This window comes from Ciconia boyciana, chromosome 8 (genome assembly GCF_034638445.1).
Source record: "Ciconia boyciana chromosome 8, ASM3463844v1, whole genome shotgun sequence".
NCBI classification, from domain to species: Eukaryota; Metazoa; Chordata; class Aves; order Ciconiiformes; family Ciconiidae; genus Ciconia; species Ciconia boyciana.
In genome coordinates, this window is record NC_132941.1 from 57,330,195 (window position 1) to 57,343,944 (window position 13,750).

The 13,750-nt window shown below is 36.2% G+C and overlaps 1 protein-coding gene across 4 annotated transcripts in view; it reads left to right on the top strand.

Moving 5' to 3' along the window:
• Positions 1-24: 24 nt before the first annotated feature.
• NHLRC2 (NHL repeat containing 2) overlaps positions 25-13,750 on the top strand; it is a 40,023-nt gene continuing 26,297 nt past the window's right edge. For 3 of the 4 annotated variants that reach the window (XM_072871270.1, XM_072871271.1, XM_072871272.1), the window contains exons 1-4: positions 25-327; positions 2,473-2,625; positions 9,472-9,927; positions 12,305-12,426. In XM_072871270.1, the coding sequence (XP_072727371.1) occupies positions 165-327; positions 2,473-2,625; positions 9,472-9,927; positions 12,305-12,426 (894 nt within the window). In that variant the 5' untranslated portion in view covers positions 25-164. The remainder of the gene's footprint in view (positions 328-2,472; positions 2,626-9,471; positions 9,928-12,304; positions 12,427-13,750) is intronic. The other variant, XM_072871273.1, reaches the window with a different exon arrangement.

Consider the following 13,750-nt stretch of genomic DNA (forward strand, 5'->3'; position numbering starts at 1 on the left):
CAGACGAATTATTGCGTGCTTGTGCTTAGGTTTCGGTTTGTTGTGGGTTTTTTTAATTACAATTTTCCTCCCCAGCGTTGCGGGAGGTGCCGAATGTGCGGCGGTGAACCGGCAGGCCGGTAAACAGCGGCCCGTCCTGGCCGCGAGCTCGCCCAGGAGGCGTCATGGCGGCGGGGGGCCTGGCGGGGCTCCTGCCCGCCCAGACCCAGCTGGAGTACGCCCTGCTCGACGCCGATACTCCCCAGGAGAAGGAGAACTTGGTCTACCAGTACCTGAAGAAGATGGACAGCCGGGAGCGGGACCTAACGGTGCCCGAGCTCGGCGGAGGTGGGTGGCGGGGCCCGAGCGGGTCAGGGCCCGCGGCGGAGCGCGGTTCGGCGTCCCGGGCCCGCCGGGCGGGCGGCTGCAGGCTCTCCCCCGGTGGTGGTGGCTGACCTCCGACGCTCACCGTGTGGCGTTTTCCCTGAAGTCCCGCTGCCTGCGAGGGCCGTGTAATTACGGCCCCGTTAGCTGCTTTTCTGAAAGGCCCTTCTAGTTACAGGAAATGTCACTCCTGAAAGCACCAGGAGCAAAGGACAAGAAAAAAGAACCCCTTTATAAATGCTCCCCCTGCTTCTGGTTGCCATAACCTGTTCTTTAAAGCCTCTTTTCTGAATTTCTACTAGCTTTATTAATGGCCTTTTTTTTTTTTTTTAATAAAGCCTTTCCTTTTTGTACATTATATTGATCTTTCTCTCCTCTGGTCCATAGTGAGAATCTTACCGACTCTCACGGCTTCCTCCTGAGCTCCCTTGGTTTCACTGCAGCCGCTTAGGGTGTTTCCCAGCTCTCTCTCCCAATGACTTGCCTGTTCTTGTCAATTTTCATGTCCTTGATAATGCAAACTCTGCTGGAGATGTCATCCTCCTTCAGTGGTATGCCCATTTTCCTTTCACACGTTTCACATATTTCTATGTCTCTTCTTGTGTGAAGTGTGAAATCAAAGGTTAAGTCTTGTAAGATCTTGCAAGTCCTGCTCAGCGTCCTTGTAACCTTAGTGAGGCTCTCTGCAGCTGTGGGAGCTTGCATCTGACTGCAAGACAGAGACCTCAGCAGGTGAACTTCAGGGTTAAAATCACATGGGAATTAATTCTGACTTGTAACCAGTGGAGCAAAGTGAATGCTCTTTCTGTCTAGATGTGGACCCCTGAACTGAATTTTCACTTTCATCATGAGTATTGTTTCACTTTCTGTGTTCTGTCAAAGCTAATTTTTCCTCTAAAAAGAGCTTAAATAGGTAGCCAATGTTTTTCATTTCCAGTATTTTTTATGAAAGGTATTTTAATTCTAGTGAAAAGGAGAGCAATGCCATAAAATAAATAAGTTACTATTTTCTTTTAAAAAATAAACAGTAAAGCATTGCCCTTATGCAGAAATAATGCATAAACTTGATTTATTAATTTTTCTCATTATTGTCACCAAACCTGAATTTATGTTTATAAATATATGGGGGTAGAGACCAGTCCTCCTCTTAGTGAAACATAAAACAAGCCTCCTGCTGACTTCAGCAGCAGTAACTTCTCCTAGGGCAGTAAGAACTTAGTTTGCTGAAACTGCCAGGGTGGAAGTTTTGAGGATTTTTAGGTTAGTCAGTGTACATTTTTAAAAAGTAGTCCTTCAAAAATGTAGTTCGGCTTTGCATTGTATCACATCTATCTGTTTCTGCCCCCATTATTTTCAGAAATGTTGAATGACAATAACAGCAGACTATATTCTAGGATTTTTATTTCATATCTTGATACCAGTTTCTTATGGGAGCAGAGGAATATCAGTTACCAGTGAGAAAACAATGCTTTCCTGTCTCATATCAAGTAGTTAAAATAAATGACCAGAAGTACTACAGGGTGTATCTGAAAGGGTTGTATTTCTTCCCATGTAACAGGATTAATTTATACCTGTCATTTCTAACTTTGAAAATCAAGATCAAAACTATAAACACAAAAATATTTCAGTCATCTCTGAAATCAGTTCTTTACAGAACTGTTGGAAAAATCATTAAGAGTTTAACAGGTTTTTAGTTTACTAGCATTTATGTGAGTTTTAAATAAATAGTTGTTGCCCATATGACACTGTTAGAGTTTGAATAATGTAGATCATGTTTTAAAATGTATGAAAATTGTTCTGAGGCTTGCATGCTCTTTCAGTTAAAAGGTGCCTATATAAATATATAAACCACACTTTCAATAATACATCAGATCTTGTTAATAGTATTTATTTTCACTTACTAATTATGAAGAATTGTGGAACATAAGGATGAGTTGGATAAATTTAAGACTTTGGGTTTGCTTTTCTACCTGTGTAGAAAGTGATGTTGAACTTTTTTTTTAAGTGAAATGTGCTAGGAACATTGTGTGGTGTTGTGCCAATTAGGTATAAGTGTCTGCCTTTCCCTACCCTTCCCCTAACTGGGTATCTCTGTTCTCTGTATTCCAGATCTGCAGTGGTTAAACACTGAAGGTCCTCTTTCTCTTCACAAAGACCTTTGTGGAAAAGTTGTGGTGTTGGATTTCTTTACTTACTGCTGTATCAATTGCTTGCACCTGCTGCCTGATCTCCACGCGTTAGAGCACCAGTACTCTGATAAAGGTAAGAGCGCTTTGGCTTGCTTGGAATAGAATTTCCTGGCAGTGTTGCAGGCGGAGTAGCTGACTCACTTTGTTGCTGGTTACTAAACAGCTGGCAAAATTTCAGGGGTACCTAAAAATGTCATCTTATCTTTTAAGTAGCCTAAAAAAGGTGACTGTGTATACTCTCGTCACATTTTTAAATGGGGTTAAATAAGGTATCTGTTGTGTCTGTATAATTAAAGAAACAGGATATGTGCTTAAAGCCCAAATCTGATATCCTCATAAATAAGGCTATTTGCAAAAAGCTACGCAAGGATGTAAGATACAGGCTGAAAGTTAATCTACATGTGTAACCCTCTACACTTGACTGTTGAGCAGAACATAGTAAAGGTGGTAGAATGGATATAGTTAAGATTACTTGTTTTTTCCATTCTGACTGAAATAACAAAATACGTGAGCTTGGTTTAGAATTTTTTTGGTATTGGCATCACCTTATATACCATTAATAGTCCTGTATTCTGGAGAGGGAATTAAGCTCTTTAGATTACATCTCAGATGTGAATTTCTATCTCTCTCTCAGCATGAATAAAAATGCATGGTAATTACTATCTAGAATGCAGTCTCTTGTCATCATGATGATCACTGTCATGATGACGAGATAAGCTGTGGTCTTACACAGAATGTATCAGCTACTCACTTATCTTGGATAATTTAATAGTCTGAACAGTGAGATGAAGAACAGTGTTACTTTCAGCCCTAAAAATATTAAATGAAACATAATATATATATATGTAATAAAAATAACATTATCTTATAATGTTTAAGTCTCCAATTCTCCATTGGCATTTCTGATTTATTTTAATTTTGGCTGCATTTCTTTTCATGTGTTACCTACTTCCACTAGAAAAAGAAATTACAATGTCTTTGAAATTTCAAGTTCTTTAAGTAGTTTAATTATATATTGTAGGTTTACATAGCACTTTACAGAAGACTCAAATAAAGTAATTTTTCTACCTTGAAAAGCTTAGCTGTTTGCTTTGAAGAAATTTGAGATCTGGTATAATGTTTTAGATATGAAGAACTATCTAATAGGGAAAAACTGTCATGGCATTTTTTGGGGAGGGAGGCAGTTTTAAGTGGAAAGTGATTAGCAAATGATAAATGGACTGCTGTGGATATCAGGCATGCTGGGAAGGCAGTCTAGATTGAGATTTCAGAAGATTACATTGATCATATAATGAATAATATCTTTAAATGATAAACATTTTGTAGTATGGCGTTATTGTATTAATATAGCTTTCATATCCTTAATCTGTTTTTTAAGACCATCTGCTAAATCAGTTGCTAACAAAAAAAATAACTTTAACAACCTCTCCCCACAAGCTTTCTCTTTAACGTATTTGAACATCTCTATGCTGGTGCAGAAGAGGCTGCAGCACTCTCAACTGAACTGGAGGTCCACTTGGAGACACTTTTCTTTGTATTAAACTTCCTGTCATAGGAGTTATTACTTGAGGAAAGTACTATGCTGATAGGTGATAAATTCTTTTTGCATTTGAGCTATCCTAATAAGTTCTTTTTGGATTTGAGCTGTCCTGTTCCTACAGGAACCGGAGTTAGAAAAAAAGATACTTGGGATGAAAGTGGAAAAACAAGTGGAGGCAAAAGAAAAGAAGAGCAGGTGTGTGTAACATTAATCTTAAATTTAATGTGTTAGGAAACAGAGGATAGCAGTTGGATTCAGGAAGAGATTAAGGTGGTTGATGGTTCAAACAAAAAGAAGAATATGTTTGTTTTTTCACTGTAGATCTCCCTTTCGGTTGTTTTCTGTTGCTTTCATGTTTTGCTTGTCAGCCTTTTCAGGATTATTTAATCTTTCTTTGCTGTGCTAAGTGTGTAAATTTTAACATTATAGTAGTATAAGGCTATATATTGAAATATGTATGTATGAATATATCAAGGCAGTAAGGGTTGTGGGTTTTTAAGCCATAGAAAAATACTTCAGTAGATGGGTTTATATCAGTGTGCAGCTTCTTCACCAAAGGCAAACATAATTTACTAATCACTAGGAGAAAGAGGAGAGTTGTTGACTTGGGAAACTTGAGAAAGATAAAGGTTGGAAGACTAAGACTAAATTAGAAAGGATGTTGGACATATAAAAAAATGCTTTAAGAATGTCTAGATATGTTAATGCAGGTACCTTGGTATTCGGCCTTATTCTGGAGTTTCATTCTATTTTCATCTACTCTTTTCTTCAGTTAATGGAAATCCTTTCTCCCTTCAGGGGATGAGGGACAGTTCACTTTTGGTTGGACTGGTTCTGAAATCTATCAGCTCCTTATTGCAAAAACTGATTTTGGTGCAAAAGATGAGCGACATGATTTCTTTTGGCAGCAGCAAGTCAGATTAAATATATAGTGAAACTTTAAAGTAAACTTTAGATTTGTAAAGATAGCATTTATTTACACATTTCATGTATATATTTATGCTATAGAAGTGGCAGAAGGTGCTGATCTAGCAGACAGTATTAGTCAGGATGAAAACAACATCTTACTCTGACAAAGCATCTATCTCAATGCATTTGGATCTTTAATCTATTCTTTGAATATTTGAAGGAATATCGCCTATATTTTTCTGCGTAACTAAGACCAAACCTCAATATTGATATAATTCACAGCAATGTCTTGTTTGGATTGTACGTTGTGTACATATATTTTTGATACTCTGATACATATCGTTTTTTAATGTGGTTCACATGCCCTCTTACGTGGAGTATGTTGAAACTTCAGCAGGGTGATCATCAGACATGAGAAGTCTGGACACAAGAAGCTGTAGTTTTAGGGTGATCCTAAACCATTATATGTATCATTGTGCATATGCACATAGTTCTATTGTCTGGAACTTCAGATCTGTCTCAAAATGAAGACTGCTTTCCATAGGATTAAACGTCGCCTAGCATCTTTATCTGATATGTTCTCGCTGCTATCTTCAGTGGTGCTATTTCTGTTTTTCAAGTGGCATTCAGAAAGTTATTTTAAACCCCAGTGCATATTCAGTTCATGTTATCAGCAGTCCAGAAATGACTTCTATAAGAGGGAGTACTTTTTAATATTCAGAAATAGCTTGGCATAAGTCCAGTGTTGTGCTCTGGCATAATCCTTCAAATAAAGTGTTTTAAATGGTGTGCATATTCTTAGCATAGCATCCGTCAGTTTCCACAAGAGTTTTCTTCATGAGAGGATGTTATAACTTATTGTGCTGTTCAAGTGTTCAGTATAGAATTGTCTTTCTAACTTTAATGGTATTTTTGAAGGACAAATATAAGTGCTGCTACTGATCCTATTATAGTTAAAATGTTTGACCTGCTGTTTGGAGTTCAGCAGTTAATGATACTGCAACTTCAGCTGTCTGATATTGCAACATGCTGGGCCTATAGGATTGATAAAGACTGTATCAGTTAGTGATTTTTCTTAATTCTGTATCTGTGAAATTGTTATATTCAACTAAGTCTTTTATTGTGCAGCACTTTACCCTTTCCTGTTGTCACATTGAAATATTACCATTCCTGCAGATGTTGTTGTTCTCCATTAACACTGTTATGGTTGAGGAGAAGGGCTAAAAGAGAACAATAGTTTTCCATTTCTCGGTAACTGAATAAAAAGCCAACCTGAGATTAAATTAGCGTTTATTTAGGACACAAACGCATCCGACCTCAAATAATACAACTATTTAAGACCTGAAATAATTGCCTTTCTTACATTTCTATCACAAAACCAGAGGTGAGGGTAGAACAAAGATGTCCTGCTAGCTGGATTGCACCTCTACCATAAAGGTAGGAGAAAAGCATAAAAGTGAATACCACATTTCATTCCAAACCATGTTCTTGGAGGCAGTTGTTTACAGTTGTTACTTTTTGGGGCCCTGGTTCAGGCCCTCTCTGATCAGAGGGCTGGTTTCACTGTTGTTGCAGTGGTGAACTCCACTGATTGTAACTGCAGGGCTGCTGGAGGACTGTTTTACAAAAGCATTTTATTTTTACATATTTGCTTGAGGTTTTAAAAAAAGTGAACCCCTTTAATGGATTAGGTAGTAAATGCCAAATAACAGCAATGATCTGATATGTAAATTTCCAGTTTAGAATGAATTGTTGTGTGACACAACAGTTGAAGCTAAATGAAAGAAAATGTATAAGATAGGTGAGTTATTGCAGGGGAAAAAAAGTACACTTCTTGTGGATTAAAAATTAAAATGCTAGAATGCTAAATAAAATTATTTTCTTTGATAAGGAGAAAGGTGCATTATGCAAGCTGCAAAAAGTTATTTTGTGTGTGGTTTTCCTTCACAGAGAGCTAATTCTAGATTTTGCTAATTGCAGTTGCAACTGGAAGAGTGAAGAGAGAAAAACTAGGGGAAAGAGGGGTACTGTTCTAGCAACTATGAGAAGCTAGAAGATGAGAAATAAATTAGTTAGCAAGGTGATTGAAAATATTTAGGTTATGTTCTGATTAGATTTGTGATAAACTGATTAAGTCTTTTCCTGTTGTAACAAATGGTTATATTTGAATGAGAAAAGCACGCCTTCTAAAAATTAAGTATCTGGTACTGCAAGTAACTGAAACAATTCATACTTTCAAGTCGTCTTAAAACATTGCTGAGAAAACATTTATTTAAAAAGTTGTCTTTTCTAGATGGGCTATTTCTAGGGCTATTTCCATTGGCTGTTGTTTACGATAAAGCATAATAGTATTAGAGTAAGCATCAAATAACAGAACTTGCTTATTTAGAGATTCACATTGCACATCTGCCTTTATCCTTTATAACTAAATTGTATCCTACTTATCTAAATTTAATAGCTGTTCAACCAAACCTGTTTTATCTATAGTAGCACAATACAACATTTTCAATTGCAGTGAGTATTTGTATGAGCACAAATTAGTCTGATTTAAGAACCTTATGAAGTTCTTCAAGGATCTACATTCATATTTCAGAGTATAAGCATCATCAGAATTGGATTAGATTGGATAATGGCTGTTCTTCCTCCATGCCACCCTGTACAGACTCCAAGTCGTCTTTGCTTTTTAGTATTACTTGTATTACTGAAAAAATACGGTACTACAAGGGATCCACCTATAGGCATTGGTGACTGGGGAAGGAAGGAAACGCCACAGATATTTGAATGCTACTGATAAAAGGGTTTATAAATGCTAAATGTTTTTATAGACCTGACTGCGAAAAAAAATAGTACTTTTTTTTGTTGTTGTCAAAATAATTTCTAATACTGCAGTAAAATTAACTCAAGTTGGGTGTCAACTCTAAGGATATTTCCCTTTCCCATTTAATTTCACTCCTCTCCTCAAAATAACACAAAAGATCAGATGAAAATTTAAAACTTTTACTTGGACAAAGAAGTAGAAAGATCCCAGTTGTTATTTGTGGTTACAAAATGCTTGCGCTATCCAGAAACATGAGTGATTTTTGCATAAGTAGTAAGGTTAATGTCTAAGGATTTCCATTAGATTAACAGTTCTGGTTTAAAATTACTGTATTGCAGCTCTCTACAACTGCATGGTTACTGTTGTTATCTTCCTTACTTCAGTTAGAATTGACAAATTACTTCGACTATAACAAGATTATGCTTATGGCTAGCAGTATTTTTTAAGTACAGAGTGAGATGAAGTATGCTATTGATGTCATGTGCACAGTTTACTTCATTTGGTAGAGATTATGCTGGTAAAACATAATTTAAAGCCCTGGAAAAGGACGTAGTCCTTTTTTTGTCGTGTGTGTGTCGTCATCCCCCCCTCCCTTTTTTTTGCTCCTAGAAAGTACTGAAAAGTGGCTTGAATGAAGGCTCTTCATTCTTTTTCTGTTGGGTAGGAAGGGGGAGTGGAAGATTTGGGGCTGCTTACGTAAGTGTCTGCTTGGGGTGGAAGTAGATTTGTTTTGTACCACAAGGGAAAAGCAACTGAAGTCTGAGACATAGATTTAGGGTTGGTATTGTGTATGCAGTGTATATAAGCAGAATTATATTACTTTATGGTTATGCGACACCTTCATACTAGGATTTCAAGTGCAGTTATCCCTGCTATGGGAAAACTTAAACTATTCATTGTCTTTATTAACCAAATATAGAAATTATGTTAAACATTTTAAGGGGAGGGGCAAAAATCAATGATTTAATCCCTTTTCCCCTTTTTTTTCTTTAAGGAAAAGGGTTCAAGCCTGCCTGGTTTGTGACAAGTGCTATTTGTCATTTTGTCATAGCTGTCAGTGCTGCCATTTTTATTTGAAATATAGAATACTGTATTGATTTCAGAAGCCTATACTTTTTTTTTTTTTTTTTTACTGTTTATCTAGAGTTAGATATGCCAAGGTAACTGGACTTCTGGAGTTCAGTGTTACATTTGTGATTCCTAATTAACTGTGGAAAATAATTCATTTTCTAAAACACCATAGTTGTGTATAGGAATCAAAATACAAAGAGGTATCATAAACATCTGAAAAAAATGAAAGTATCAGCTGAACTGCTACAGCTTACCCAGAATTATTCTGAATGTATTTTCTACCTTAGTATGTAGAGATTCAGGAACTAAGAACAATTTATGACATATTAAATGTCAACCAGCTTGGAAAGTAATGGTCCTAAAGTTCAGTGATTTTACTGGAATGTTATTTCTGAGTTTCAGTATTTCGTATACATAGCTATCTATATTCCTACTGAGATGTAATTGCTTTTTGTTTGTTCAAATCCTCTTTCATTGTGGAAAGCAGTGAGTTACATTGTGAGATAACTGTGCTTCATTTTTACTTTTTTTTTATTCAAATACAAAGATGTTTCAATGCACGACTTTATTTTTCCTTTCAGATGGTCTTATTATTGTTGGTGTCCATTCAGCGAAATTCCCAAATGAAAGAGTTCTGGATAACATTAAAAGTGCTGTTCTGAGGTATAATATTGTCCACCCTGTAGTCAATGATGCAGATGCGACACTGTGGCACGAACTAGAAGTGTCCTGCTGGCCAACTCTGGTCATTCTTGGGCCTCGTGGAAATATGCTGTTTTCGCTTGTTGGAGAGGGGCACAGAGAGAAGTTGTTTTTATTTACTTCTATAACACTGAAATTCTACAAGGAGAGAGGACAAATCAAAGATAACAACATTGGAATAAAGCTATACAGAGACTCCCTCCCACCTTCTCCCCTGCTGTTTCCTGGCAAAGTGACCGTAGATAATTCAGGAGAAAGGCTGGTAATAGCAGACACTGGACATCATAGGATTTTGGTTACTCAAAAAAATGGACAAATTCTACACACTATTGGAGGTAAGGGTATATAAGTTTATTATAGTAATTTTAATTTAGGAGTAGAGTATGTTCGCTGGGCCTACTAGGCTGATTCTTTTCTTAGAGGACCTAGCAGTTTATAAACACTGCCAGAAATTTTTTTTCTACTAAAATCACTTTTACTGGATACAGGGGGATATAGCATAGTACCATCAATGGGAGACTCTGTTAATGCAGCTGTTTGAGATGTCTAATTTTTTTTCTCTGTTCTGTTGACTAAGTTTTATATTTTTGTGATGTCCAATATGAATTAAAAAAATACATTTTGTATTCTTCTGAAAGAATTACAAATGGGTTTAGATTTAAGTGACGTACATCCACATCCAACAGCAAGATAGAGAAAAGAAAAGAGACGATGCCTCCCTTTCCAATAGAAGAAATGAACGTTGAATTGTGGTGGTAGTGTTGTGTAGCAAGGTTTTTGGGGTGTGTTTTTTGTTTGGTTGTTGTTGTTGGTTTTTAAATCAAGAGCATTCCTCTATAGGATCTCCTTCTGGTTTTTACAGGAGGAGAGAATTATTAAGAACAGTGGCATTGCACTAGTACATAGGCACCTGAAAATGAAGTTGCCTTAGTATATATGGAAAGGCCTGTGTTCTCACCAAAATTGAGGTGTAACATATAAACAAGTTATGAAAATAGTGAAAGTTAAGTATTTTAAATTTAGTTACATTTGTTACAAAGTTTATATTAGTAACATTTTGGCTTTAAAAAACTAATGTCTTTAACTGTTTCTGTAAAATTACTATCTGCTTTACAATGCAAGTCAAGAAAATGTAGTTGAACTTGCACACTCTTTGTATGCTTTACTTTTTCATAAATGAAACAATCAGACTTGTTCTTTTTTTTTTAATCCGTTACAGTGGTCAAAGTTACATCTTAATGCACCAAGTACATAGCTGTTAGGACAGTCCATCTATGAGCAACTGTAATAGATTTAGGAAGTGATTGAATCCCCAAATCATTGAAAACAACGGTCCATTTATGTCTCAGAATCAGGACCTGTATGCTGATGTGTCCTATATTACTTAGTCTAGTATTAATTAATGCCTGTCCCATGGCAGGATCCTGCAAACCTCATAAAAGTACCAGTAGGACTGCTGTTTAAAGGAAGGAGGAAAATCTCTTGCTATTTGAAGTAACCGTGCATTGGATAGACAGACTAATTACCCAAGTTAACCTGATAAAGGCATTAGTCTTAATACCCTTGTCCTGTGGGAAGTACAAACAGGATTCTTATGACAAAAGTGAGAGAATTAGGTTTCTGTTTGATATGTGAGATGAAGTCTCTGCTGACAAGGTACCCTGTAGTGTCCTGGGATAGTCATTAAACAGCAATTCCGAGGGAAGTGTCCTAACCTCTGAACTGGTACCCCTCCTTCCTCTCGCACTCTGTGCTATTCCCTTCCCTGGGGACGTGCACCCTGACGCTTACCAAGGGGAACTACTGGAATCTGACACAGCAGCACCTCAGTGCTTCATGTCTGTTAAGGTCTAAATTGTCTTCTGACAGGAGGTTGTAAAAGTTTGTGTATTTCAGTGACTCAATTAAATGATTCAGTGGGCAGAAAATAATGTAATAAAGTTGATAATACAGTAATAAATGTGGGCATGCACAAAGGTTGAAATTACTATATTTGGATCATAAATCATGATGCACACATAACTCATATATCTAAATGTCTTCTGCTGACACATACTGCTAATGCACTTTAAATGTTACTCCCTCTGAAGTATGATGCTTACCTTCATACTGTTATATTCAGGTCACGTTCCTTTCTATTTCTTGAATGTTCTGTGCAGAAGACTGTCACTCCATAATTCTCACTGTTCTTTTGTGTAATTAGTTCCATATCATCTTTTTCCTAATTATTAATGAGAAAACGCTGCTAATCAAATATTAGTTTCATTTGTGATTACACCAAAATCTAAACCACTGAAATGGAATAGAGCTTTGGAATTCAAAATTTTTCCTGCTGGCTTGCTTTGATGTAGTCAGGAATAAAAAAAGATGGAGTTTTTTATTTCTGTCTTCTGTTGTTGCTGTTGTTCTTTAGTGCAAGGGAACAGGAGCAATTTAGACGCCTATTAAGACTTCTCTTTGGAAGATGAGCTTAAAGAAGCAGAGAACTTGTGGAGAATTAGTTCAAAACTTAATAGCACCAGGCTATTGTAATTACTTAGCACAGTGACTAAAATGAGACTACACAAAATTATTAATAATGCAAACTGTACAAGGTGCTGTGAAAGCATCTCTTAGAATATGTAATTCTTGTACAGGTTTAAATGTATGTACTTTATTTTTAAGGGGTTTCTTTATAAAATTACTTTTGAGTTTGCTTTGTTTCATTTATAGGTCCAAACAGTGGAAGGAGAGATGGAAGATTTTCAGAGGCAGCTTTCAACGCACCACAAGGGATCGCTATAAAAAATAATGTTATTTATGTAGCTGATACAGAAAATCACCTAATTAGAAAGGTAAATTTTCGATAAGGAAATTCAAAATTTAATCTCTTATAACTTATTCTACTTACACAGGTGAAAATTTACACCAGATTAATTACTGTCCAAATACCCTCAATATCAGGAAGGAAATTTGGCCCAATATCTTATAAATAAATGCTTTGTGCAGTTTGTTTTTTAAAGGGCTACATAATACTTTTGTGCTTCCTTTCAAATGAAGATATGCACTACTTGTTCTAGCATAACTGATTTGGGTTTTTTTGGTAGTGACTCTTAGTTTCCTGTTATGAGAAACATCTACTCTTAGTACTGGAAGCAAAAATTGTTTTTGTTTCACTTCCAGTAGTATCAGATTCTTAATGTAAAGTTATTGTACTACTATGATTCAGTCAATACCTAAACTTTTGTTAGCTGTTTGGGTCTCTAAAGTACAGGTAACTGCTTTAATTTCAGAATTGTTTGCATGTGGATTTTTTTTTTTTTGATTAAACGCTTGCAAGGTTTTAGCATGTAGGAGTGTTACTCTCTCTATATATAGTCATTGGATCTTACATTTGGTTAGGTCAAATTTAGAATAATCAGAAGTTAAGTTTGTTGAAGTAATATAATATTACCTTATTATTAAAAGTATTTTATGCATCTCAGAAGATCTTGTACTCAGATCCTTACCAGTATGTCTGATTCATGATCAGAGGAGGTACATCCTCATTCAGTTTGGGGTGCCTTTGTACTGTTAAGTAGATTCATTCTGTGTTTCATTTCAAAGCAGTAGTCCACAAACTCCCTGTGTTGTATTCATTGTAGTTGGATACCAGGTTTTATTCTGGAAAGGACCAAGGCTTTCTGTTGGTAAAGAAACATTGTTACTAAAAATGAGTAGATTGCTCCTTGTTCCTCATCTTACTAATATTCATCACTGTAGCCTGGTGACCACAGGAAATTAAGTGTTGCAGGTAGCAAAGACAGCACAGAAACATATGAAGATCTGGATCTTACTGCTTCAGCATTTTTCATGGTAATTAGCTGTTCCCTTTCATCTAAATGTGCCATGAGGGTATCCAAGAATTAAAGTAATACAACAACTACAGGACATGCTTTCAAATGTTTGTACAGGCCATGGGCCTTGCAAAAACAATGCATTTACTGCTACAAAAGTTAGAAGATGCTATGTATGAAAAACTCCCTTTTTACATGATCATCACAATAAATTCATGAGAGGTATTGGAAGTCACTTAGAAAATAAGCAAAAGGGGAAGGAAAACTAAAGGGATTTAGGTTGCAGAAATAAAATAAAAACATTTTTTGCTCCAGGACATGAAATAAACTGCAAAAATAATTT